At 52.5% G+C, this 26,678-nt stretch overlaps 1 protein-coding gene across 1 annotated transcript; it reads right to left on the reverse strand.

The window, feature by feature from the left end:
* Positions 1–135: 135 nt before the first annotated feature.
* On the reverse strand, positions 136–25,842 carry MMP28 (matrix metallopeptidase 28). The gene is made up of 8 exons (XM_065910646.1): positions 25,412–25,842; positions 14,427–14,506; positions 14,016–14,203; positions 7,726–7,950; positions 4,831–5,076; positions 3,315–3,464; positions 2,820–2,987; positions 136–1,619 (listed from the first exon to the last, which is right to left on the reverse strand). The coding sequence occupies exons 1-8, from the start codon at positions 25,511–25,513 to the stop codon at positions 1,225–1,227; spliced, it is 1,554 nt and encodes a 517-aa protein (XP_065766718.1). The 5' UTR covers positions 25,514–25,842; the 3' UTR covers positions 136–1,224.
* Positions 25,843–26,678: the final 836 nt, after the last annotated feature.

A 26,678-nucleotide genomic window follows, 5' to 3' on the forward strand; every position in this document is an offset into this window, starting at 1 on the left:
GAATGCCCCCTGGGAGCTGAGGGCTGAGACTGGCCGGATCTTCCTCCCCTCCCGCGGTCAGTGTGTGTGCCCACGAGGCCCTGGCAGGTGTGGAGTGCGCAGACTAGAGAGTTAGCCCAGAAGCCTGCTGAGGCTGAAGACAGGGAGGCTGCGGAGCTGGGTCCTTCTCCAGGAATCCCAGCTATTCTTGGCCGGCCAGCGGGAGCTCCTGGAATGCTTCTTGTGTGGCCAGGACAACGGGGCCATTGTGAGCACCGGGGCTCTCCCAGGCTGCAGAGGCCCCCAGCGCCTGCAGCAGCCAGACCTCCAGAGAGGCCCCTGTCCTCCTGCGGCCACACAGGGTTCTCCATCTGGCCTGGAGGGTGAGTGGGCGAAGGACATTTTGCTTTTTGAGGAGAGCAGCAGGCCCCCTCTCTCTATCAGACTATACACACGCACAGCTCACTGGACCTGGGCTAGGACAAAGAAGAACATGGTTGCCCCCTCCCCAGCATCCACGTCCGCCTGCTCTCACCAGACACCGGTCCAAGGAAGCTGCTCCCCTGCTCCAAGTCCACTCGCTGGGAGCACCTCTTTATTCCCACCCTTCCCCCCGAAAATAACAGGGCCCAGGAGGTCTGCACTGGTCTCCTTGTTCTGGGTCCTGACTCCCCTGAGGTTTGAGACTCTGGTACCCAAACCATACAAGCTTCCTGGCGGCAGGGCCTCTGATTAAATAAGACACAGTTCTCTAGGGACCAAGTCAGGAGGTCCTGAGGGGAAGGGACAGCCTGGGAAAGTGTCCCAACTTCTCCGCTGAGTTTGGCAGCCGTCCTGGTTGTCCAGTACTGTGGCCTCCGGGACAGGAACTGCACCTTTGGGGCAGAAGCATAATCCCCAAGGCCTGGGGAGGAATGAGTCCCTGGGGAAAGGGCCCATGGCGTCTGGGACCCTTTTCAGCTTCTCGCTGAGTTGATCCCACGATGGTCAATGTCTCGGGACTTCCCTGGTGGTCCAGTGGTTAAGACTTCGTGCTTCCTCTGCAGGGGGACAGGGGTTCGATCCCTGGCTGGGAAATGAGATCTCGAATGCAGTGTCTTGACAGCACAAAGACATCTTCCAGGGAACAAACACAGACCACCTTTCTTGCCCAGGCTTCTGTGGGGAGGCTCAGAGACTTGTCTGCCCTTGGAGCAAGGGACACACATTGGCCAGGAAGGCACTCACTAAGAGGTGGGGGTGTCTTCAGAACAGGGCGCCCCCTGAGTTGGCGTGCCAGCAGCCCATCCAGGGCAGCTCTGTAGCCCAGCGGCCCGAGGCGGTTGTCTGGAGTTTGGCCTGGTCGAGGCGCCAGTAGCGGTCATCCCTGAAGAAGATGATGGAGCCGTCCGGCCGGGGCAGGGCGCCGCTGACCTCCTCCGGGATACCGCCCCAGTCCTGCAGGCCTCGGGGGTAGTAGGGCTCCACCTGCAGCCCCCCTCGGGCCAGCACGTAGTAGCGAGTGCCTTTGAAGAGGACAAGGCGGCGCAGAGGAGGGAAGAAGAAGGCAGCATCGGGGTGACGGGGCAGGCCCCCGGCCCGGCACAGCTGTGGGGAGCCCCACACTGGCTTGGGGCCCCGGAATCTCCAGCATCGACTCCCTGTGGGATGTCGGAAGGGCCAGGGTGAGTTGGCAGCTCTCACTCTCTGGCTCTGTACCCCACCCCTGTCCCCCTACACCCCTACTCCGCATCGAGTTGGAGCCCAAGGTGGTTACTATTCACGATAACCAAAATGGACCAGTGATAAATCGCAGAGGAGGAACTGATGTGGCCTCAACTTCCAGCAGGTGTCAGCAGAGGGCGGGGAGTGCTGAAGGACCCCCCCCCCCACCCCCACCCCTGGCAGGAAGCACGCCCCCTCCCGGGTGAGGAATGGACTTCCCTCAAGGCCAAGGGCTTTCTCCAAGGCCATTACTACCAACAGTTCTGTGGGGGTGGGGCTTTTTGTTTCGATCACTACAGTATCCCAACACCTCCAACCCAGTGTGCAGAAGACACTCAGGATTGGTCGAATCAATGAATAAACACTATTTTCTCATGTCATATACTGCACATTCCTCAGATTAATCCTCCTTAATTCCTCACATTAATCCTCCTTTCCCAAAAAGGCTGAGGGATTCTCTTCCCCATTCAACAAATTCAAGCTCCAAAATCGGTGCTGGAGAAGACTCTTGAGAGTCCCTTGGACTGCAAGGAGATCCATCCAGTCCATCCTAAAGGAAATCAGTCCGGAATATTCATTGGAAGGACTGATGCTGCAACTGAAGCTCCAATACTTTGACCACCTGATGCGAGGAGCTGACTCATCAGGAAAGACTCTGATGCTGGGAAATATTGAGGGCAGGAGAAGGGAGTGACAGAGGAGATGGTTGGATGGCATCACCGACTCAAGGGACATGAGTTTGAGCAAACTCTAGGAGATAGTGAAGGACAGGGAAGCCTGGAGGGCTGCAGTCCATGGGGTCACAAACAGTTGGACATGACTTGGCGACTGAACAACAGCGAGTTAAATGACAGGCCCAGCCTCACACAGCTAGGCTTCTAAAGAAGCTTCATTCTTCTGCTGTATTGCAGAGCTCGGAGCTGTCCTCTGCCTCCCTCGTCTCTGAAGTGCTTCCACCCTCTCTCCTGGGACAGCCTTGGCACCTGTGTTCCCCAATCCATCACTAAAGGAAGCTCCTGGGAGAGTTCCTGGGGCCGCAGGTTCAGATTGCAATCGAGACTCCTCCCCTCTTTAGACCTAGCGTAGATTTCTCCCCAGCTAGGACTCAATTTTCTCATCTGCCCCAGGGCTGGTACCTTTGAAGAAGTAGAAGTCTCCATCCTCCAAAGACACCGCGGCTGCCTCGATGTGGGGGGGCAGCCCCGCCCACCTTTCCTGCAGTGGGCGGGGCTCTGAGACGTTGCCGTCAGCTGTCACCTCCCAGAACTGATTCCCTTGAAAAACGTACAGGCGCTGTTGTCCATCTGCCCGGAGCCAAGAGAGAGTTGAGGAGTGACCGTCAGCCTTCTGCTTTCCTTCCATGGGAGGTGCTTCCCTAGAGCCCAGCTTCCCAAACTGATGAGAGGACCCAGCAGAGAGGATGCTGTGTGCACAGCTGGGACAGAAGCGAAAGTGCAGGAGGGAGCAGGGTTTTGCTTGGCGTGGGCTTGCTACCCTGAGGAGTGTTTGTGACTTGGGATTTCTAGATTTTATAATTGCCACCCTCCCAACCTTGTACTTCAATTCCGGAGACCCTTGGAGATGCTGGGGGGAGGAAAGAAGAAAGCGAGGCACTGGTGGGACCATCTTACCTACAGTGATGGCATCGAAGGAAGAATGGCAATATTTAGGACCTCGGGTTTCCGGGCGCCTTCCCTGGAGTCTGAGGGGGTCCCAGGCCTCAAAGTCAGTGAACAGCTTTCCCGGCAGCTGGATGGCCACTGAGCCCCCCTGGGGCTTCCCTTGGTGGGGGGGAGGGGAGGAGGAGGAGGAGGGAAGCAGGAAAGAACACACACTGGTTGTGGGGTGGGGCGTTGAGAGCTCAAGACCTCCCCCTTGGTTCATTTCATTATCTGACAGGTGCAGGGAAGGAGAGAAGGGGTGGGTGGTGGGGGTTAAGAGTTATCCTTGGCTGTTGGTGTTAACTATAGCACCAAACTCAGAAGTCCTCTTTCCTACCCCACAGTCTGTGAAAGGGTAAAACTGGAGTGGGGAAACAAACAAGGGTTTGGAACTAAGATGGGCAGAGTGTCCTCTTTCCTGAGTCCTGGACAATGCAGATAGTAGAAGTGCAGAGTTCAGGGGCCCAGGCTGTGATGATGACCGCAGTGATAATTACATCACTGCACTTCACTTGTGAGAATGAGGCAGAGTCCAACAAGCTTAGAATGTGGCCTTAGTTCCTGAATCCTGGCCTGCACCTTCCTAGCTGTGTGACCTTGGACAAGTTATCTAACCTTTCTGAGCCCATTCACTTCATTTGCGGGTAAAAAGATACTTACTTCTTGGGTGTGTTAAGTGCCTGGCCCATGGTAGACACTCATGAAATATCAGCTGCTATTATTATGTTTATGTAGATTTCTTGGGCTACAAAGCATGTTCATAGGCACTAGAACAACAGCCCTGTGGGGGTAAGCAGGACCTAAATTATTCCCCCTCTCCTTTTTCTTTTTTTTTTTTTTAAGGTAAAATGGAGGATTCTAACAGAGGAAATGCTTTGCCCATGAGCAACTGCTAGTCTGATATGAAATGGAGACTTGATCCCAGGGATCCTGGCCCTGTCCACTGCTCCTACGTACTCAGGGACGCAGCTCCCCAAGCCGAGGCAGGCCTTGGGTCCAGATAAGTCTCCGGGCAGCAGCACGGGTCAGTTCACTCTGGGGAAGACCTTGTCTAAGTCCACCGCCAGGCAGAGACCCAGGTTCGGCTCAGGGGGGGTTGGGTGGGAAGAGTGGGCATCAACGTCACGGAGGCTAAAGTTTGGGAGAGAGCCACTGGAGCTGGGTGGAGGTGTATGGGAGGAACTGCGCAGCCGGGGGTTGGGAGGAACAGACAATTGGAACGCAGAGGAGAGCTGTGCCCAGGGGGTCGGAATGCTGGAAATAGGCGTAGGGAAGCAGCAGAGCGGGAGATGAGGTTTTTCAGATCTGAGGGGAGCCTGAAGCTACAGATCGGAAAGGACCAGTGATGGGCAAGCCAGTTTCCTGCGCTTAGGATGGGAGATCCTCTTTGAAAAGCCGGCGTCCGAGCCCTGGGGGTCCCGGGTTGGGGCTGGGGGGCGCAGGGGGCGGGTAAGGGCGCAGGGGCGTGCGCGCCGGAGGCTCTCACCATACAGGCTCTGCACGGCCAGCACGTCGTCCCAGCTGAGCAGCGCGTCGCGGCCCAGCCTCTTGTAGTACGGCGCCATGAGCGCGCGCGGCGCGGCCGAGTGGGTCAGGCCAAGCGTGTGGCCGATCTCGTGCGCCAGCACCACGAACAGGTTGCGGCCGCGCCGGCGGCTCAGGGACCAGCGCTCGTCTCGGTCGAAGTGCGCTTCCCCGCGGCGGGGCAGGAAGGCGTGCGCCAGGGCGCCCCCTGCAGGCGGCGCAGCGGGTCAGGGGCAGCCGGCGCCTCCGACCCCCCCACCCCCACCCCCACCGCCCCGCGCAAACGCCGAAGGCTTGGGTGTGGGTGCTTTTCTGATGGGTGATTTCCCTCCTAATTGAGTCTGGCAGAGGCGGAGGTGTGGAGCAACGAACAGATGACTAGGCTGTGGGTCTGGACGCCTCGGAGGCAGCGTGATGTGCAAAGAGCATGGGGCTAAACTGCCTGGCTTGCAATCCTGGTTTTAACCATTTATCCTAGCTGCTATGACCTGGGCAGATAGCTCAAGGCCTCTGTGTCTTAGCTTTTAGATCCGAGAAATGAGAATGTTGACTAAGAGAGTCGATCCTTGCAGGGCTGCTCTGAAGATTAAAAAGGGATGTGTGCACAGCCCACAGGGCTTCCCATGTGGTGCTAGTGGTAAAGTACCCGCCTGCCAATGCGGGAGACATAAAAGACATGGGTTCGATTCCTGGGCAGAGAAGATCACCTGAAGGAGGGCATAGCAGCCCACTCCAGTATTCTTGCCTGGAGAATCCCCATGGACAGAGGAGCCTGGAGGACTACAGTCCATGGGGTCGCAAAGAGTCGGACACGTCTGAGCACACCACACAGTACATGTGTATGTCACGTGTAATACTTAGAGCCTACTGTGGGTAATAACTACTACTTATTTTCGAAGAGATCTAGGATTAGGGATCAGTGGTTACTCCAAAAGGGGGCATAATGAGACTTCTGGGGGTGTTGGTAATGTTGTTTCTTCATCTAGGTGCTGAGTGTGTTTATGGGGAGGTATAGGCTTCCTTTTTAAGAAGTATATATAGGGGAATTCCCTGGCAGTCCAGTGGTTAGGATTTGATTCCTATCAGAGATCTAAGGTAACTAAGAGCCTGCATGCCTCTGAGTGCAGCCAAGAAATAATAGAAAAGAAAGAAAAAAAAAAACTTGCATTCATTTGTTCTTGCCTTCCCTCTGCCAGGGCCCTCTGTGGGTCTCTGCTTCCCTGCTTGTAATAGGCGTGAGCAGAGGGAGATGGGTTGGATCAGTCATTCTCAAGCTTATAGCAGGGCCCAGATGCAGTTTTGTAGTTTCTAGAGCCCTACCCCCTCAGAATTCACTTTCCCCAAGGGTCAGCAAACAGCACTGCAATGATGCTGGCTTAGAAGCCCATTGAAAGTCCTTCTGATATGGCCTTCTTGGAACCCAGGCCAGCAGGGACTGACAAAAGTTGGGGGGTTACCATTAGAGGGAGCCTCCTGGGGCATGGAGAGCCAGCCTGAGGAGGAATATGTGTGTGTGTGTGTGTGTGTGTGTGTGTGTGTGTGTGTGTGTGTGTGCACGTGCTAAGTCATGTCTGATTCCTTGTGACCCTATAGACTGTAGCCCGCCTGGCTCCTCTGTCCATGGGATTCTCCAGGCGAGAACACTGGAGTGGGTTGCCATGTCCTCCTCCAGGGGATCTTCCTGGCCAGGGATCAAACCCGCGTCTCTTATGTCTCCCGGATTGGCAGGTAGGTTCTTTACCTCTAGTGCCAACTGGGAAGCAGTGTAGGAGGAATATTTGCTTCTAATTTTGAACATGCCTCAAGTTGTTTTGAGCCATGTAAGCCCTTACTGTGTAACCCTCACCATGATCCTGGAAGACAGATGGGCATGTTTCAAAGGGAGAAGACATAAAAGCAAATGAACACCAGTTTCAAATCAGAGAGCTGACTCCCAGTCCAGCGCTGTCTTAGCAACCAGACTCCACCTGGGTACGGCTATCAGCGTCTCATGGCGATATTGTGGGTGAGGCGAGTTACATGCAAGCACATGTGAGTGGTACAGGTGGACTCTTGTAAAGCCTGGATTTCTCCCAGTCCTACCCTGGGTCCCAGGAGCAGGGCTTGGAAGTGGGTTTTGCTCTGAATGGGCTTGATGGAAAGTAGGAGGGTGCAGGGGAGGTGGGGGCCCAAGTTCCCAGGCCACACAAGGGCTTAAGTCCTGAAGGGGTCTAATGAGGTCTCCTTGCCTCCCTAGCACAGATAACCTGTATTCAGGTCATGAAGGCCAGTGCTGGGCAGACCGGGATGAGGGCAGTTTACATTATAACTAAAGGGCAGTAAGCCTTTAGTTTTGGGGCCAAACAGAAGAGTCTGGGCTGTGAGTGTGTGAAGCGGTTGGCATGGAGGGGATAGAATGTCCTTTGCCCTGCATCCGTGACTGTGCTGTGGGTGGTGGGAGGGTAGGGATGGAGTTGTGGTGGCCTCCAGGTGTTTTTAGAGCCTTGGTCTGAGGGAACATCCACTCCTGGAGAACAAGAGGCACCAGCCTGACAAGAGGCAGGCTATGGAGGAAAGGACCCCAGGAGGTTCTCCCAGTAGAGATAATACTGGGTTTGCAAGAGTATCTAATACTTAGAGTTTGCAAGACACTTTCCATGCAGAACCTCATGTGACCAACCCTTCAGCCATGCGGCACCTAAGAGAGCAAGGACCACTGTTCCCATTCTACAGGTGGGAAGACTGAGGGTTCTCTGGATGGGGCTGCAGCCTGGTCAAGCATACAGGAGGAGCGAACCCTCCACTGCCTTCTCTCCAGACTGCCTTTCCTAGTTGGGGTTCCCTCCTGCCCTGTAGGAGAGAGGCTCGGCGTCAGCACCTGGGCCATCGAAGGCGTTGCTCAGCCCGTCGTTGTGGTCCCCTTGGAAGAAGGCGAGGCGGATGTCAGCGGGGCCCGTGGCCGGGGCCTCCCAGAACTCCAGCGCTGAGACGTTGCTCCAGAGCTGAAAGGCGGCACGCACAGCCCCCCGGACTGCGGGCTCGGGCAGGTGCTGGGGCCAGTTCACCAGGCGGTAGGAGAGATGCCGTTTGTACCACTTGTTGCCTGCCACCCAGAGAGGCTGCGTCAGTCACGGCTGCTGCGGAGCCTGGGGCTGGCCCCGTGGACCCTTTTGATGGGGAGATCGGCCCTCCCCCGGGAAGTCCGTGAACTGGTGAAGGAGACACAGCCTTGGCCCCGGGAAGCCCTCATTGGTGGAGGCACTGATCTCAGACTGACAAAGCGACCCTTGTCTTACACGGTCCCTGGTCCGGTGGCTTGGCCCGGGGAGGCCCCTGTGTGATGGGGGATGTGGAGCCTCGACTCAGGAAGGATCCCCAACCCCAAGGACTCTCGGGTCTGGGGTCACCTTCCCCACTGCCTGGACCAAGCTTGAACACTGAGCCGCGCCTCTTGCTGGTAGCGAATTCCAGCCCCTGCCTACCGGGTGGGGGTGGAGGAAGGGGGGCCATGGGGGCTGCACCTGCGACTCCCCTCTCCCCCCTCCTCTTCCCCACCCCTCTCACTCTCCTGCTGTCTCCCCTTCCCCGCACCCCCGGGCCTGCCGCTGACAGCAGACCACAAGGCGCATTTATTTGAGGTCCTTCTCTGCCCCCCCGCCCTCCCCCCTCACTTCCTCAGGGCCTCTGCAGAGCTCTGAGGTGAAAACAAATAAGAACAAAGGGTGTGTTTTGTCACTGACCAAGAGAAATTTTTCCATTTCCACTCAGTGAAGAGTTCCTTTGCCCCCAACTGCAGTTCCTCCCGGAGGCCGGAGACTCTGGCCTCTTGCCCGAGTCCCCAGTCAACCAAGTCCCTCTGCAGCTTATCGGTCACCCAGGACCAGGGTGCTCAGAAGATCCAGCTCTCAGACTTTTTAATGGGCTATTTCTGAGCTCTGCAGGCTCAGGGACTGAGACTGTGACCCCCAGGTGGAAGACTCGAAGCTCAGAGGCAGGACAGCTGGGAGTGCACGAGAATCACGTTGTCTTAATCACATTGTCTTTTGGGTCTCAGTGTCCTGAGCTATGGTAAAGAACCCACCTGCCAATGCAGGAGACATAAGAGGGGCAGATTCGATCCCTGGGTCAGAAAGATCCCCTGGAGGAGGGCATGGCAACCCTCTCCAATACTCTTGCCTGGAGAATCCCATGAACAGAGGAGCCTGGCGGACTCCAGTCCATGGGGTCTCAAAGAGCTGGACACGACTGAAGTGACTTAGCATTCACACATGTCCCACATGTCCCACATGGTCCCACATGGACCAGCCTTCCTGCATCATGGGTGATGAGTGGGCAGGGCGGGCCTGACGGTGTTGGAGGACAGCCCCCTCTCTCCTTGGAGGGGGGACCAGGTGAAGGTTCAGACCTTCTGCCCTTTTGTCCTGGGGCTGTCCTTGCCTGAACCAGGCAGAAGGCATGAAGTCATGGGTGTCCGGCCATCTCCTTATCCATCTCTCTGCTCTGTTTTGCAGAGACTGAGACCAGGAGGAAGGGACTCAGAATGAGTGAGTTGGGACTTCCCTGGTCATCCAGGAGTCAAGACTCTGCCCTCCCCACTCAGGGGGCACGGGTTCGATCCCCGGTTGGGGAACTAAGATCCTGAACTTGGAACGGCATGGCCAAAAAAACAACAAACAAAAACAGAAAAAATAAAGATAAAATCTCTTAAGAAAAAGAAAAGAATGAGTGAGTAGTGGAGCTTGGCCCTGAGCCCAGGCCCGACACTGATAAGCAGGCACATTGGCTAAGACTCAAGGCATAAATTTGCCTAAACATCGCTTCTTTGCGTCACACCAGGGGCCCTGCAAGAGCTGAAATTCTCCCGAATTCTCTGGAGAGCAGAAGAGCTGAGTGCCCTTTCCCTCCTCTCCACCCCTCCACGCTCCATGGCAGGCAGGGAGGGACTGTCCCTTCTCCTACCCCGAGCCAAGCTCCAGGCAAGGCAAGGCTGCCTCCTGGGACTGTAGGGCCTGGCAGCCACCCAACCTCTCCCAGCCAGTGAGCAACCCTCAGGGAGAGAACAGGGAAGGATCTAAGGATGGGAGGGGGCCCAGGAGGGCAGAGGAAGGCCTGGAGTCCAGAGGCCGCCTGAGGCTTCACTCTATGCCAGGAAGCTTCTCTTTGACAAGTCTTCACTGGGCTGGGCTCCTCTCCACCCTGCTATGGGTAAGCCACTCTCAGACTCTCTCCCCTCCACCTTCAAGCTTCTAGAAAAGTATGAGGCAGCTCCTTCTGCCTTTTTGCAGCGAGGGGAGCCCATCACTCCGTGGGCAAGAAGTGGGGAGGCTAGGGAAGACAAACAGAAATGGGAATTGAGAGAAAATGACTAATTGTCCTTAGGAGCGGAGCTGGGTGAGGGGCAGGGGAGCAAGGAACCACCAGGCCAGCAGCCTGAGCCTTTACCCCCTGTCTTCTTCTAGGTGTGTGTTCTCGGAGCAGACTGGCCACTTTGGGCCCCCATCCCAAACTCCTGGCCAGGGAGGGCTGGTTTCCATGGTGACCCTCAGGCCACAGTAGCACCTGGCATCACACCTCCTACACCTTTGCTCCAAAATCCAAAAGGGAGGAGGGAGGGAAAAAGAGACGGGGAAGGAAAGAGAGCTAGAGTCCTTGCTTGGGAAGACCTTGAAGTCCTGATTCCCAACAGGGAACTGATATTATGAAGAGAACATGGGTTAACATCCCAGTGCCTCTGCTTACAACCTCAAATATCAAATTATTTGAATCTTTCCAAGCCTAAGTTTCCTTACTTGCAAAGTGGGGTTGGTAAGACCCACCTCCTGGTAAAAGTGAAATAGCAAATGGAAAAGCAACACAAAGCTGCCTGGCAAGTGGTGGGTGCTCAGTCAATATGCCGGCTCCTTCCTTTTATATCCCAGATACATCCCCCGGGGCCCTCACCTGCATCAGCTCTGGGAGGTTTCCGGAGCATTGAAAATCAGCCCTGTAAGCACGGTTGCCAGATTCAGCAAAATGAAAATATGGAACATCTAGTTCCATGTGAACTTTGGATAAACAGCGAATACCTTTTTTTTTTTTTTTTAGTATAAGTATGTGAAAACAAAATAATTACTTGTTGCTCATCTGAACTTCAAATTTAAATGGGCATCCTGTGTTTTATCAGGCAACCCTGGGGCCCAGCTTCATCAGTACAGCATTCATCCACATCATGGAAAGCCACTGGCCTAGAAACCCACATCGTTTTTCATGCACCTACCCACGTTCTGGGGTTTTTCACATCTGGTGATCACTTAATCCTCCCAATGACAAGAAGGCTTGGCTACTGTGTGACCCTGGGAGAGTTGCCCAAGCTCTTGATCCCTCCTTTTCCCCATCTGTAAACTGAGGGTGATAAGGGGACCCATCTCATACAGTTGTTATTGGATAAAATGAGTTAATCCATGTAGAACCATGCTTGGCACATCATCTAGGCTCAGCAGCCCACCAGGCTCCTCTCTCCAGGGAATTCTCCAGGCAAGAATAGTGGAGGGGGTTGCCATCTCCTTCTCCAGGGTAACTTCCCAACGCAGGGATCCGATCCAGGTCTCTTGTATTACAGGCAGATTCTCTACTGTCTAGGCCACCAGGGAAGCCCATTAATGATCACATTCTTTTCCCTAAGGCATAGGAAGCGCTCAGTGCCTGCCACACTCACAGCTCCATTCTAGGGAACGTCCTCCCACCCAGGAGGAAAACGAAGTCAAGCTGCTGTGGTGCATGTTTTGAACCAGAGGAAAATTCTCTGTCTAGTCTGGCCACTGCTGTCTGAACAGAGGGGGACAGTGTCACACAATGAGATGGAGAAGGAGGTACCTTAGCATGGATTGATGTTCAAAAGGAATGCTCCAGGGCTTTTAACAATAGCCAAGACATGGAAGCAACCTAAATGTCCATCAACAGATGAGGAGATAAAGAAGAGGCACATATATACAATGGAATATTATTCAGCCATTAATAAAAATGAAATAATGTCATTTACAGCCATGTGGATGGAGCTAGAGATTATCATACTGAGTGAAGTGTCAGAGAAGGAGGACGATCATATGGCATTCCTTGTATGTAGAATCTAAAGAGAAATGATATAAATGAACTTACAAAACAGACAGAGACAGCAAACTTATGGTTGCTGGGGAGAAAGATGGGAGGATGAGACAGTTAGGGAGTTTGGGATGGACATGGACACCCTGGGGCTTCCCTGCTGACTCAGCTGGTAAAGAATCCGCTGGCAATGTGGGAGGCCTGGGTTCGATCCCTGGGTTGGGAAGATCCCCTTGAGAAGGGGGTGGCCAACAAGGATGTACTGTATAGCAAAGGCAATCTGCTCAGCGTTACGTGGCAGCCTGGGTGGGAGGGGAGTTTGGGGGAGAGTGGGTACATGTACATGTGTGGCTGAGTCCCTTCCCCTTCGCTGTCCACCTGAAACCATCACAACATTGTCAATTGGCTATACTCCAATACAAAATTAAAAGTTAAAAAAAAAAAAAGAATGCTTCAAATTGGATGTGATACATGGACTCCACCAGTTCCTCCCTTGGGGCTTGCCTGGAGGCTGCATCCCTGTGCTCAGGTCACGCCCTGAACGCCCAGGAGGCATCGCTTCAATTCTCTGGGACACCAGCTCTAGCCTGGACGTGTGGCTATTGAGACTGTCTGGGGCCCCATTTTCCACTGTATTTTCACGACAAGTCCCTTCCCTGTGGTAATCAGGGCCTCTCCTTTACAGATATTTCAGACACAGCCCAGGTCACACAACTAAACGCAGAGCCCCAGATCCATCTAGGGATATTGCTCCAGCTCACACTGCTCCTCCATTCTGCCTCACCCTTCCCCTCCCTCCGCTGTCCAGAAGCATGGGGGGCTGCAGAATATGCTAACTCCAAGAACATCTTGACCGAAGAGTCCAGACCCCCACCGCTCCTCTCTGCTCTACCAGGAATGCGTTTGGGCAGTACGGGGCACCTGGAGGGGCCGCACGTGTGGACACAGTGGAGCCGGATTGGCAAACACCTGGAAACACCCATCCTCCGACAGCTGAGTGGAACGGCCCACAGTTTCCTTACAAATCAGCTAAGAAATAAAAGAAACAGCATGCCTTCTGTTCTGTTCCTAATGGGTACTGTCAGCCAAAGTCGTTCATGCAAATTAAAAGAGGCCATGGCCCTAAGTGCTCATAGTAAAATTAATAATAGATGAGAACCTGACGGAGCAACCTCGTCTTATTAGAAATCTTGAAAACTGCAAAAAACTGATCAGAGAAAATTAGACTTAGTACAGACAAGACGTTAAAATTACACAGTCAAACTTGTTATTGACAAAGAATTGACAAGAACCGAATCTTCTTCATAAATCTTAGTTCTGTAGCATCTGATCCTGGAAGATTGGATTTGGACAAACAAGGAGAAAGTGGAGGAGGAGAAAGAAGGGAAGAAAAACCCCAAAACTACACAAGGAGACGTACAACGGCAAAAACTGTAACGTGAAAATGTGTAAAATAGACAAATTCAAAGAGTCGGGAAGGAGGTTGATCAGTGTTGCCAACGGCTGGCGGGCAGGGGAATGGGACAGACTGTTTCTTTGTTGGGATGGGGTTTCTTTTTGAGGTGATGGAAATGTTCTGAAATGAGATTGTGGCGATAGTTGCACAATGCTGTGAATATACTAAAAATCACTGAATTGTTCACTTTAAGTGGGTAAATTGTATGGTAAGTGAATTGTATTTCCATAACACTGTAAAAAAAAGATGTGCTATGGCCAAAATAAAACTGATTGATGACTCACATCTTTGTTGAATAATTCTTATGAAAAAAGAATTGATTCAGATGAAAATGACTTCAGTCAAATATAAAAGAAAACGGCAATGGTTTAACTGCCATACATAGCAAATTGATCAAGGAATTAAGTGGGCTTGATGTGGTTTGCTCTGGAAAATAACCTGCACAATGAAAGTTCATCAATGTAAGCATCATTCTGGTTTAAATGTCTGTGCTCACAAACATGAGCTTTGGGTTAAGAGGTCCCAGGTGCCCTCCCTAAGGAAGAGAGGTTATTGACAGAGCCTGGTCCGAGGCTGAGAAGTACTCTTCTGGCTACTGGGGAATTCCAGCCCACCTAGATTTTAACAGTACTCACCTTGCCTTGCAAAGCGTTTCTTTCGCCTCATTTTGGCCCGGTGTCCAGCAAAGAGGGTGCTGACTCTCTCGGTCCAAGGCATCTGGCTGTCAGTATCTGCCACCCCACAACGGGGCCGCGTCATCTGACGCAGGGTGGCGGGGTCCAGCACCCCGCTGATGGGTAGCTGGGAAACCCACTGGAACTCTCTGTTAGGAGGAATTGAGATAAAGGACCACAGCGGGAGGCTGGCTGGTGCAGGGGAAGGCAGGGAGCTTCCCTGGAGATAGCAGGTGGTGGGGGGCAGGGGAGGGAGCCACGAGCGTGACCTGCTGCACACAGGTGGGAGACCAGCCTTCTAGCAGGAAAGCAGAAGTGACCCAAGCTTTTGCACGCCAGCATCACCAAGTCTTCCACATCTCTCTGCCTTACCTGATCGCATTACTGAATCTCGTGGAGGAATGACTCCTGGGGACCTGGTCACTGAGATATCCATACTTCTCCAGGAATGCCTGGGGGAGAGACGAACATCAGCTTTCCTCACAATGTAGCATCCTTTCCCCTTCCTGAGTCTCCCAGGGTCCATGGCACAGACTTCACATCCAGGCTTATCCTCATTCCCAACCGGGTCTATGAGCTATAGCAGAGAGAATCCTGGCATCAGAGTCAGAACCTGGACTCAGTTCCTGGCCACCACTGATGAGCTGGATATAGTTCTTTTTTTAAATTCATTTATTAAAACAATTTCTTGTTTATTTATTTGGCTGCACTGGGTCTTAGTTGCAACACGCAGGATCTTTAGTTGCTGCATATGAACTCTTAGCTTCAGCATGTGGGATCTAGTTCCCTGACCAGGGATCAAACCCAGGCCCCCTGCACTGGAGCACAGAGTCTTACCCACTGGACCACCACGGATGTCCGTGGATGTAGTTCTTGGAGGCCAGTGAAGAGAAGTGTGTGACTCACTGCCCATACTTATCACCAGTCCAGCCCCTCAGGTGAATGAGGCACTGGGCTCCCTGTTTGCCCTTCTCATGGATAAAGTCCCATCAATGAATTTAAAAAAATGCCACCTCAGCTCCTGAATTCTTATATAGACACATCGACTCTTCATTTTACCCCTCTTTGCGATGTTACCTATCCAGAAACAATTTTCTCTCTTTCTTGTTCTCTTTGCTGTATTTCTTAACTCAGATCAACTTCAATCATAGCCGTTGCTTCAAGGAAAATGTACAAGTTGGGAACAAAATCACACTAAGTAAGCAGCCCCTAAATCTTTGCAGGTATCCCACCTTCTTTTTGTGGATTTCATTACCTTGATCTCCAGCAACCTGTACATCCTCTTCTCAACACAGCCCTGTTCCATAAGGAACCCTCGTTCTAGACAAACTCTTTCCAAGTCCATTTTATTGTTTTTCTGTGCTAATTTGTTGGTATTTCGGCACTATTGTTTCCCTCTTTCTCTTTGCATGTTGGTGGTGGTTTAGTCGCTAATTCGTGTCTGAGTGACCCCATGGACTGTAGCCTACCAGGCTCCCCTGTCCTTGGGATTTCCCAGGCAAGAATACCGAAGTGGGTTGCCGTTCCCTTCTCCAGTCTGTTCGCATAGGTACACTGTTTGGGGTTGCACCTTGGATTAAAGGAGTTCTAGGGGCTTAATCTGGAAGACTCTTTATGGCTCAAACTAGTGTGGCATTATAGGGTAACCTCTGGGCTTGGAATCAAGAATCTGTTCCCCACCATGACTTTGCTGGGTGCCCAGGGACCTCTCTGAGCTTCCATTTCTTCACCCACAGTGTGAGAACAGAAATAACCCCACCGGATTCTCAGAAGAATTAAATACAGCAGTGTCCATCTAGCATAGTTGTCTGGTATATAGAGAACACGCAACACACAGTTGATCTGGCTGATCGACCTTAGTGGGGAAATCAACAAGAGACTTTCAGAAGGCAACCCCTCTACGAGACAGGAAGTGCTTTGAACAAGGCAGTTGTGCCTCTGTTAATCAGGCCCTCTATCTCAGACGTGTCTCATGCCAGCCAGGTGCCTAGTTCTCGTCCGTGCCTCTTCCCTCTCCCCTGGGGAGGGTGGACAGAGTGGCTTCCTACAGGAAGCCAGGGAGGAATTAATGTTTCCTGAGAAGTGGTTTTGCTGAGTGAGTGACCTGGGAGAGACTGAGTCACAGGCTAACAGGGTGGCACTCCCTGTGTCCCTCCCCCAAAACCCACCCAGCCCTTATCAGGGAGTTGGCTCTGGTTCTGGAACTACGAAGCCTTGGACAGAGTAGGAGGGGAGAGGGGAAGTGGGCTAGCGGCGTCTCCTGTTTCCTGGCTGGGCTGCCAGCGCCTGGTACTTCTGGCAGGCAAGGTGGGTGGAGGGCAGGATGGGGCTGGAGGCATTTGCAGGGGTCTATCAGAGGGGAAGTCCTGGGCTGCCTGGTCTCTGGGAATCTGTGGGTTGCAAGGCAGAGCTGAATTTCCAGCAGGCAGAGCGCGCAAGTATCCAGGACACCAGCCAAGAGACACCAAAAGAATGAGTAAAAGAAATGTTAAGAATCTGACACTTTCTACTTCCATAAAAGCACAGAAATGTTATAATGGGGATTATCAGGATTTCAGAACTCCCTTATAGTTATTCTATGTTTAGTATGCATGCGTGCTTAGTCGCTTCAGTCGTGTCCCACTCTTTGCAACCCCATGGATGGTAGCCCGCCAGGCTCCTCTGTCTGTGGGATTCTCCAGGCAAGACTACTGGAGTGGGTTGCCATTTCCTCCCCCAGGGGTGTTTAATATGCACATATTTTAAAATATTTTAGTTACAGGCAGGGGCCCCTTAATACTGAGTGTCCTCAAGTTCTGTCGAGTGGATGGAGGCCCACATCTCAGGGTGAGGAGGAGGCACGGCTGAGATGCCCTCTGCTCCTGAAGGCCTCCCTCACCCCCTTCCCTGTGCCCCTTTGCCCTGCCTCAGTTTTCCCCCTGCAAAGCTGAGAGAAACTCCCCTCTCTGCCTGGGAGAAAGAGTAGGGGTGCAGGGCTGGAGGGGCTTCCCAGGTGGTGCTAGAGAACCCACCTGCCAATGCAGGAGACAAGAGATGCAGGTTCCATCCCTGGTTCGGAAAGATCCCCTGCAGGAGGGCATGGCAACCCACTCCAGTAATCTTGCCTGGAGAATCCCATGGACAGAGGAGCCTGGTGGGCTGCAGTCCTTGGGGTCACAAAGAGTCAGACACGACTGAAGCGACTTAGCATGTACACACGCAGGTGGCAGCGTGGCCGAGAGACCCCAGGAGAAAATGCAGGCCTGGGGGGCTGTGCTGTGTGCTCTCAGGGGCTCCTGAGCTGCACCTGGGGTCACCTCTGTCCCCCTTCTCGGAGCCCATGCCCAGGGGCTCCTCCCTGCCTCGCAGTTCAAGCACCAGGTTTTCTCTCTGCCCTGTCCTCACCACATCATGTCCCCCACGGAGCCCAGGGCTGCAGCTGCAGGAAGAGGAAGCTGGAGGGCTGTGTGCCTCCATGATTCACCCTCTCAGGTCTCAAAGTGTGTGCCAACCTGCCTCACCCACTCACTCAGGACGGGGGCCGCTTCCCTGGGGAGTCACCTCCGTAAAGCCCTGGGAGCGGCTGTGGTGTCTGAGAAAAAGGAAAATGGTTCTCCCCGGACCCAGAAAGCTGAGAGGGATCAGAATTCCAGGGGTTCAAGTCCTTCATCTGTCCTGACTTGTCCTGGGAGGGTGTGTAGAGCCCAGCCCACCCAGTGCCTGAAGGAAGGGGAAGTTCTGGCCATTTCTGAGCAGAGCAAGACTAGCAGTGAGGTGTAGCAAATGAATCCCAGAGCTCTGAGGCATGAGCCAGGCAGGGCAGGAGCCCGGGACTGAGCGCTTGAACTTTATTCTTGGTGCTGCGGAGAACTGTGTGTCCTTAAGCAAGTCCTGTGCCTCTCTGATCCCAGTTGCCTCTTCTATAAAACGAGGGCATTGCAAGACTTCCCTGGTGGTCCAGTGGCTAAGACTCCATGCTCCCAAAGCAGGGGGCCTGGGTTGGATCCCTGGTCAGGAAACTAGATCCCACATGATGCAACAACGAAGACCCAGTGCAGCCAAATAAATAGACAATAAAAGAAATAAAGTGAGGGGATTGGATTAGCACTAAGATCTACTCCAGTTCCTTCTATTATTGGAGTCTTGCTTCTGCAACTGATTAGCTGTGTGAACTATCCGACAGAGTTACTTACCCTCTCTGTGCCCCCAAATATAAAATGGGGTTAGGAATACTGCCTTATGCTTTTCACAGGAGCATTGTAAAAATCCAGTAAGAGGAGGCTTTGGGAAGGTTTTATGATAGTTGCTTCATTAAAAATGTTATTTTCCCCTTTACAGACACAGAACTTTATTGCTGGAAGGGACCTTTGGTAAATGAGTTGAGGAGGGACCAGATCCCAGTCTCCTGTCCACAGAGTGGCTGGGACATCCTCCAAATAAAAAATTGCAAGGACTTCTTTGGTGGCCCACTGGTTAAGAATCTGGCTGACAATGCAGGGGACACCGGTTTGATCCCTGATCAGGGAACTAAGATCCCACAAGCCACGGAGCAACTAAGCCCATGAGCCACAACTAGAGAAAAGTCTGTGCACCGCGACAAACGACCCTGCATGCTGCAATGAAGATCCCACGTGTGGCAACTAAGACCTGATACAGCCAAAGAAAGAAATAATTTTAAAAAGAACTGCAGCAGCAAATATGAAGCAAAGAACTCGGAAAATTGCAAAATGGCAAGCTCATGAAGAAACTGCGTTGCTTTACCTATGATCTTTTCCTTCTCATATTATGTTCCCTCTTGATTTTAATCTTTCTATAGTGACTCTGTGATTGTGCTTATTATCCAATACATCTGTAGCCCTATTAGCCAAGTCAAGATGCAGGGGGTGATAGCTGACGTTCTGTCTTGGCCTGCATGCTGAGGCGCTTCAGTCCTGTCTGATTCTTTGTGACCTTACAGACTATAGACCGCCAGGCTCCTCTGTCCGTGGGATTCTCCAGGCAAGAATACTGGAGCGGCTTGCCATGCCCTTCTCCAGCGGATCTTCCCAACCCAAGGATCAAACCTGTGTCTCTCATGTCTCCTGCACCGGCAGGCGGGTTCCTTCCCACTAGAGCCATCTGGGAAGCCGAAGCCCTCTCTTGGCATGTCCCATGAATAAATGTATTTTCTGGTCATCAAGACCACAGTGAGCTCCTGCCTATTGCAAAGTTTTCAGGACCTCTTACTTTCCTTGAGCATCACAATTACCTTGAAAGAACATAGGCAGGATAGTGTTACTCCCATTCTAAAAATGTGACAAGTTAAGTCTCAAGGGAGTACAGCGTCTCATATGCTGTGCTGTGCCTAGTCGCTCAGTCGTGTCTGACTCTTTGAAACCGCACGGACTATAGCCTTCCAGGCTCCTCTGTCCACGGGGATTCTCAAGGCAAGAATACTGGAGTGGGTTGCCATGCCCTCCTCCAGGGGATCTTCCCAACCCAGGGACTGAACCCAGGTCTCCCGCATGGCAGGTGGATTCTTTACCAGCTGAGCCACAAGGAAAGCCCACAGAGTCTCATTCTTGAATCCAAATTCTCAAAAACCTACCCCAGGAAGTCTTGTTACACATTTAAACAAGTGACTCAGATGCTTTAAAACTGAAGGATCAGGGTCCAGCCTGCTCTGGTCCCTGGGAGACGGTCCTCAGATTAAAAAAGGTAAAGCTGGAGGCGTTTCTAGCTAGATTCCTTCTGTCTCCTCTGCAAGCAGGAGCAGAGGGAAGAGGCTGCTTAGCCAGGGAACTCCGGCTTTCAAGAAAGAGGCTGGGATCACATCTCCCATGACATCCAAAGGGGCGATCTGACAAGCCACAGGTATTCGACAGCACTCAAGTATGTTCTTCACAAAGACAGACATCTGCTTCCAGAATTCATTGCTTTTGCTCTGACTTCTGGAACCTACTGAAGGCTTCAGGGCAGTGGGACCAGCTTGGTTCCTTTCCTTTATTTTGGGTGAAGACCTCCCCTTCTCTTCTGACTCCCTTCCTCTCATCCTCCTTTCCCTTGTCCCTGGTTCAATATTCACAAAGTTCTGTCTGGGTATAATCTAGATACCTCTTACCGTAATCCCCATGCTTTCTTTCACTTTCCATCCTTAAGGAAGCTGGAAAACATTAGCTGCCCACTCTCCAGCCAGATCCCATCTTGTATTTTTTTCTAATGTCAAATAACCAGACTGTACGGAGCCATGGTCCTCACTGGATGCGGGGTTAAGTTTAAGGCATAAAATAACGTCCCAACTTGGGGACTTCCCTGGTGTCCAGTGGCTAAGACTCCACACTCCCAGTGCAGAGGGTCTGGGTTTGATCCCTGGACAAGGAATTAAGATCCTGAATGCTGCAACTAAGACCTGGCACAGCCAAATAAATGTAAAAATATTAAAACAAAGAATGCACTAATGAAGGTTGTGCTTAGGGAGAGTTGTCCAATAGTCTCTCTCTTCTGTGTCCCTGCTTCCACCATCCAGCTTTCACTAGATGTCTTGTTTTTTTCAGACTGGCTTGACAACTGCTTTTCCATCAATTCTTGGTCCTCTGAGACCCTGCAGAGCCTCCTGTGCACCCTGTGAGTCACAGAGGGGAGCTCTTGGGAACGACTTCCACACCCGGGCTTCTGGGTTTCTGACTCACATGAAGTCAGACGAATAGCTCTGGGGTATGAGAAACAGACACTGCATCTGGGGGTGGATATTCCACAGAAGCCCTAAAGTCTCCCTGGAGAGACAAGTTACCCAGCTCGCTGTTGCACCCGCGCACTGGGAGTAGCTACGCAGACATGGAAGGTAGGTCCTGGACACACTGCCTGGTTGTTCTAAAGAAAGTTCAAGCAATGCACGGCAGACAGACAGATCCCTTGGGACAGTCTGTGCTGCCCCAGAACAGGACAGGGCCTGGCTGGGAATGGGAGGGGCAGCCGGGGTGGTGATGTCATTCATTAAGGCTCCGTCTGGCAACTCAGCAATGGAGGCGCTTCCTACTCACTCACGCTGTGAGCGGCCCTGGTTTTCCTAAGTGGGCAACAATGACCTCGTTCACAATGCAGCTTTGTAAGCAGTCAGACCCCTCCCAGGCAAAGCCCACTCCGGAAAACCCTTGATTTCATTTCTTTGTGTGCATACAGGGGACACTTGGAGCCACTCTTGCAGGGCACAAGAATATACACAGAAAAAAAAAAAAGAATATACGCAGGACTTCCCTGGTGGTCCAGTGGCTAAGAACCCGCCTGCCAGTGCAGCGGACACGGGTTCCATCGCTGGCCCAGGACGAACCCACATGCTGCGGGGCAACTAAGACTGTGCCCACGAATACTGAAGCCTGGATGCCCTAGCGCCGGTGTTCTGGAACAAGAGAGGCCACTACAATGAGAGGCTCTTGCACTGCAAAGAGAGCAGCCCCCAGTCACTGAAACTAGAGAATGCCCACATGCAGCAAGGAAGACCTGGTGCAGACAAAAAATTTTAATTAAATAAACACTGCACACAGAGACATCCAGATGGATAGACACGGACATAGGAAGATGAAACGGACACACACATACACGCAGAGGCACAGGCATACAAACATACCAAAGTTAAAGAAGGTTAGTGCTGGAGAGAATCTTAAAAGTCACTTAAGAAATGTAACTCCTTCGTTTTACAGAAAAGGAATCTGCAGAGTGGAGGAGGGAAGTGACAAGCTTAAGATCCCATGGCTTGTTTCCGATGTGCCTCTCCTGCCATCTCCAGAACTCTGACCTTTGCCTATAGGCTCAGAAGGACTGCTGGGCTTTGCTTGGGATCTGGCTCCGTGCACTGTGGTCAGAGAGCTGGGGTGATCAGGAGGCTCACTTTGTGCGGGTTCCTGTCTGTGTGGATGGTTGTATTTCCCTAAATGATCACAACACCTCCCATTTCTGTGCTCTCCTTACGATGTGACTGCAACACCCCTCCCGCCAATTGTGGGATTTCAGTTCCCTCCCCTCCACCTGGGGCTTGGGGCTCCCATCAGTGGAGTAGAGCAGAAGTGATGCTATGGGAACGTCCCTGGTGGTCCAGTGGATAAGACTGCGTGCTCCCAACGCAGGGGGCCCAGGTTCAGTCCCCAGTTGGAGAACTAAGATCCCACATACAGAGCCCATGTGCCACAACTTCTGAGCTTTCTGAGCCTCGTGCACCACAACTAGAGAAGCCTACACACCGCAACACAGAGCTCGCACACTGCGAGGAAGACCCAGCTCAGCCAAAAGAAAAAAGTCTTTTAAAAAAAAGAAGTGATGCCATGCAACTTCTTAGTCTAGGTCACAAAGACATAACACCTTCTGCTTCTCTTACTCTTCTCTCTCTCTCAACACTCAGTCTGGAGACCCAGCTACCATGTTTAGAGATAGCCCAAACTAGCCCACCAGCAGAGACCACCACGTGGAAAGGAACGAGGCTCGCAGCTGACAGCAAGCAGCAGCTGCCAGACAGGTGAGTGAGCAGTCTTCAGATGGTTCCATCTCCAGACACTGCAGAGACAGACAAGCTGCCCTCATGGGCCTTGTTTGAAATGCTAACCCACAATAGCTATGAACACAATAAAAGCTTCTTTTACTTCACTGAATTTTGAAGTAATCTATAATATAGCCATAGTATCTGCAATACCATCTCAGGAATTATAGCCTTGTTGTCAAATGCGGAAAAGAGTTGCCTTACATATTTTGCCCCGTGTTACTGCTCTAGGGGACTAGTCACCATGCTGGGACTTTAATGTGAAGCTCTGTTTCTCTGGTGGCTCAGATGGTAAATAATCTGCCTGCAATGCTGGAGACCTGGGTTTGATCCCTGGGTCAGGAATATCCCCTGGAGAAGGGAGTGGCAACCCACTCCAGTATTCTTGCCTGGATGGAGGAGCCTAGCATAGAGAAGTCTGGCAGGCTACAGTCCAGGGGGTCACAACTTTCTAAGATAACACCAACAAGAACAACATTGAGAGCAATTTTCTTTGATAGACAGTTTTCTACATACTAGGCACCGTGCTGAGCCTAGAACACATTTCACATACATTATCTCATGAAACCACACCAAAATCTTGTGGAATAGGCATTACTAATCCATATTACAGAAAAGAAAACAGGCTTATAGAGTTTAAATAATTTACCTGTGGTTTTTTGTACACAGGTCTGTCTGACACTGAAGCCCATGCAATTGATCATATACAGAAACACATATATACATACCAACATGACACAATTTGCATATATATTTATGCATATAGGGACCACACCTATTGCACATTTTACGAGTTCTTCATGCTTTTAAAAACATCTCTTGTTCTCAAAAAATCTCCTTCCTTCAATTATGTTAAATAGATGGAAAGAGACTCAGTCTTCTAGATATTATGTTTCCCAAGCACACCCGAAGATGAAATTCCCTCCATCTGGGGCCACCACAAGCATGGGCGGCAGATATACGGTCTCTATTCTTCTGCCAAGGATTGTCTGGGACCTGGACTTGGGAGGAGGTGGGGTGGACTCTTAACAAGACTTGGCTTGGTCCACAGAAGCCTTCTCCTGGGGCCAGAGGGACTCTGCACTTGATGTTGTAAGACACTAAAGTCACAGAAACAAAGTGATTCTCGAACGTGCAAAAGTAGAGAGCACAGAGCAAGAGACCAGGGCTTGGAAGGGGAGGGAGTGAAGGCGTTGGGGAGAGGACCCTAGTGGAAGCAGGGCCATCTCCAAATATTTCAGAGCAGTGATGGGAGCCGGCTGTGGAAGGCAGAGCGGTGCAGAGGTGGCCCTCCTCATTCTGCAGGGTTCTTACATTTGGAGATTCTCCCTCTTCTGGGGGAGGGGAGTGGGGATACTGAGAAGCTTGCATCTGGCAGTTTCAGGGCAGGAATGATGCTATTAGAGGAGTAAGAGTCTCAGGGCAGAGTGCTGGACTCAGTCATTTAAAACTAACTTGGATCCCTACTCCTTAAAATAGCAGAGACTTCAGTTCTAATCCAGAGAAGAGATAAAAAAAACACAGAGATGCTTCTATGGGGAAGAAAGAAATGAAACTGGTATATATTATTACAATCACCTTTATATAGACGATAGACGCCCCCAATTCATCTCTACTTCCACGTCACAAAAAGTTCCCTTTGTGCAACCTACACCAAGTAGTTGAGTCCAAGGGAGGAAAATGAGATGGGAAATCTTTAAGGGTCACTTCCACCTCCCCACCCACCTTTCTAAGGTTCAGTCCTGAAGCATTGTTTAAAGCTCCTTAGAAACAACTCAAAGAGTATGCTACTCTTGGGGCTTCCCTGGTGGCTCAGGGAATCTGAGGAATCTGCCTGCTAAGGCAGGAGAGATGGGTTCCATCACTGATCCAGGAAGATCCCTCATGCATGGGAGCAACTAAAGCCCCTGCACCACAACTACTGAGCCTGAGCTCTAGAGCCTGGGAACCGTGCAACTACTGAAGCCCTCCGCACCCCTCCGCTCTCTAGATCCCGCACTCAGCAACAGGAGAAGCCAAGGCAATGAGGAGAAGCCGGCACACGTCAACTAGAGCGCAGCCCCGCTCCCCAAAACTAGAGAAAAGCCCGGCTCAGCAAGGAAAACCCAGGAATAGAAGATCCAGCCAAAAACAAATAAATAAAAATAATTATTTTTAAAAAGAATATGCTACTTTGGGGAATTCCGCCATGGTCCAGTGGTTAGAACTCCATGCTTTCACTGTCAAGGGCCGAGGTTCAGCCCTTAGTTGAGGAACTTAGAATCCACATGCCGGGCAAAAAAAAAAAAAAAAAAAGTGTGCTACTTTTACCCATTTTACAGATGGGAAACTAGTTCTGAGCTTGGGCGCCCACTTGCCTCAGCTGGTCAGCGGCAGCACCAGCCCAGGGAGGTAGAACTCTTCCCCATGGCCCCGGTTGGGGCCAGCCAGCGGTACCCTCTCCCCACCAATCTGGGAGTCTCAGGAGCGTCTGATTCGGGAGGGCTCTGGGCGTCGGAGGAATGAACTGCTAAGTCTCCCCAGCCTAGGCAGTGAGGGACAGTGGCTGCGCTCCAAACTAGGGTGTGGGAGTCCCCTCCCCCTCAGTTCTTGCCTGTCTATCCCATTTAATCGCTGACCCCTTCCCCGTGTCCTGGGAACCCGGTGCGGATCCGCGTGTGCGTGTGGTTCCAGCCTGGCTTGGGGGCTCGGGATGCGGTGGGAAGGAAGAGAAGGCTGCCCCCGGCTCTTCGCGTGCAGGTGTGAAGGGTGCGGAGGACAAGGGAGGGTCACGCCGACGGTCAGCGCGGATGGGACGGCTGGGTGGCCTGACTGCAAAGTTCGGGCCAGTCCCCAGCGCGCGGACCCTCTCTGGCCGGCTCTCACCGCGTACCTCCGCCTCCCGGCGCAGCTCCCGGCCTACGCGCTGGGCGTCCAGGCCGCCCCACAGCAGCAGCGGCAGGACGCGGAGCAGCAGGCCGACCCGCGCGGCCATGTAGCCGCCGCCCCTGCGCGGGGCACCGGGCACCGGGCGCGGGGCAGCCGGCCGTCGGTCCGCCGCGCCCCGGCCCCGGCGGACGCTCCAGCGCTGCGCCGGCCCAGTGCCGAGGGGAAAGTCGCAGGGCCTCGCCTGTTTCCCGGCTCCGAGCGCCGGGCGTTTCCTCCGCAGCGCTTCGTCGCGAGCCGGCTTCGAGGTCGTCCAGCCCTGCAGTGCCTGCCCACGGATCCGAGCTAGGGCTCCGGACCTGGAGGCGACGGAGTGGGGAAGACGGGGCGGAACCCCGGCACTCCAGCCCCACCCACCCGGCTCGCCGCCTGGAACGCGCTGTTGTGTTAACAAGCGCCTCTTCCGCAGGCGGCGTGGCCTCGCCCCGCGCGGATCCGGATCTCTCTGCGGAGGGCAGGGGAGGAAACGTCTTCTCCTGGCGCTTGTGGCTACCTAAGACTGCGAGGAAGAGGGATTCTGGCCTACTCGAGGGTCATCGATTGTTTCAGCCGGGCCGACGGGGACGCAGGCCCTGGGGTGTGAGAGAAGGAGCCCTGGACTGGGGTCCGTTCAGTTCAGTCGCTCAGTCGTGTCGACTCTTGGTGACCCCATGGACCCCAGCACGCCAGGCCTCCCTGTCCATCACCAAGTCCCGGAGTTTAAGATTGAATTTGAGCTCCAGATGGGTATCCTGCCTCAGCCACCGCCAGCTCGCTATATGGTCTTGGGCAAGTCACGCACCCTCTCTGAACCTACTTTTTTCTCAGCAGTAAACGAAGATAATAAGAATAGCGACGTCATGTGATATTAGGGAGCATTTAATGAGAGAACAATGCCCGTAGATAACGGAGCAGCGTATCTGGCGTCATGAAGTCCACGTTTTATAAATGGTAGACTGCAGCTTATGACTTTATGGCTGCAGAGGTTCGTTTTCTCCTTAATAAGATGAGCGTGAATGATATTTACTTTGCAAAGTCGCCTGAAGATCGATAAAATGTGTAAAATGCCTAGCTGAATATATCCCACACAATTGCAGTAAGGGTTGAGAGATGATTTACGTGAAAAGCTTAGTCAAACTCGTAGTAAGTCAAAGTAAACTGTTTTTATTATCTGCCTTAGTGACTGCGGACAGGTTACTGTCTCTCATCCAGGCTCAATTTGCTAACCTGTTAAA

Source organism: Muntiacus reevesi, chromosome 18 (assembly GCF_963930625.1).
Source record: "Muntiacus reevesi chromosome 18, mMunRee1.1, whole genome shotgun sequence".
Classification (NCBI taxonomy): Eukaryota; Metazoa; Chordata; class Mammalia; order Artiodactyla; family Cervidae; genus Muntiacus; species Muntiacus reevesi.

Bases quoted from the DNA above. Each gene is read 5' to 3' on its own strand.
- MMP28 (XM_065910646.1), bottom strand. From the start codon at position 25,513: ATGGCCGCGCGGGTCGGCCTGCTGCTCCGCGTCCTGCCGCTGCTGCTG. The intron at 2,988-3,314 runs GTAAGATGGTCC...GGCTCCGGGCAG, and splicing joins CTTCGATGCCATCACTGTAG to ATGGACAACAGCGCCTGTAC. The intron at 1,620-2,819 runs GTACCAGCCCTG...GACATCCCACAG, and splicing joins AGACTTCTACTTCTTCAAAG to GGAGTCGATGCTGGAGATTC.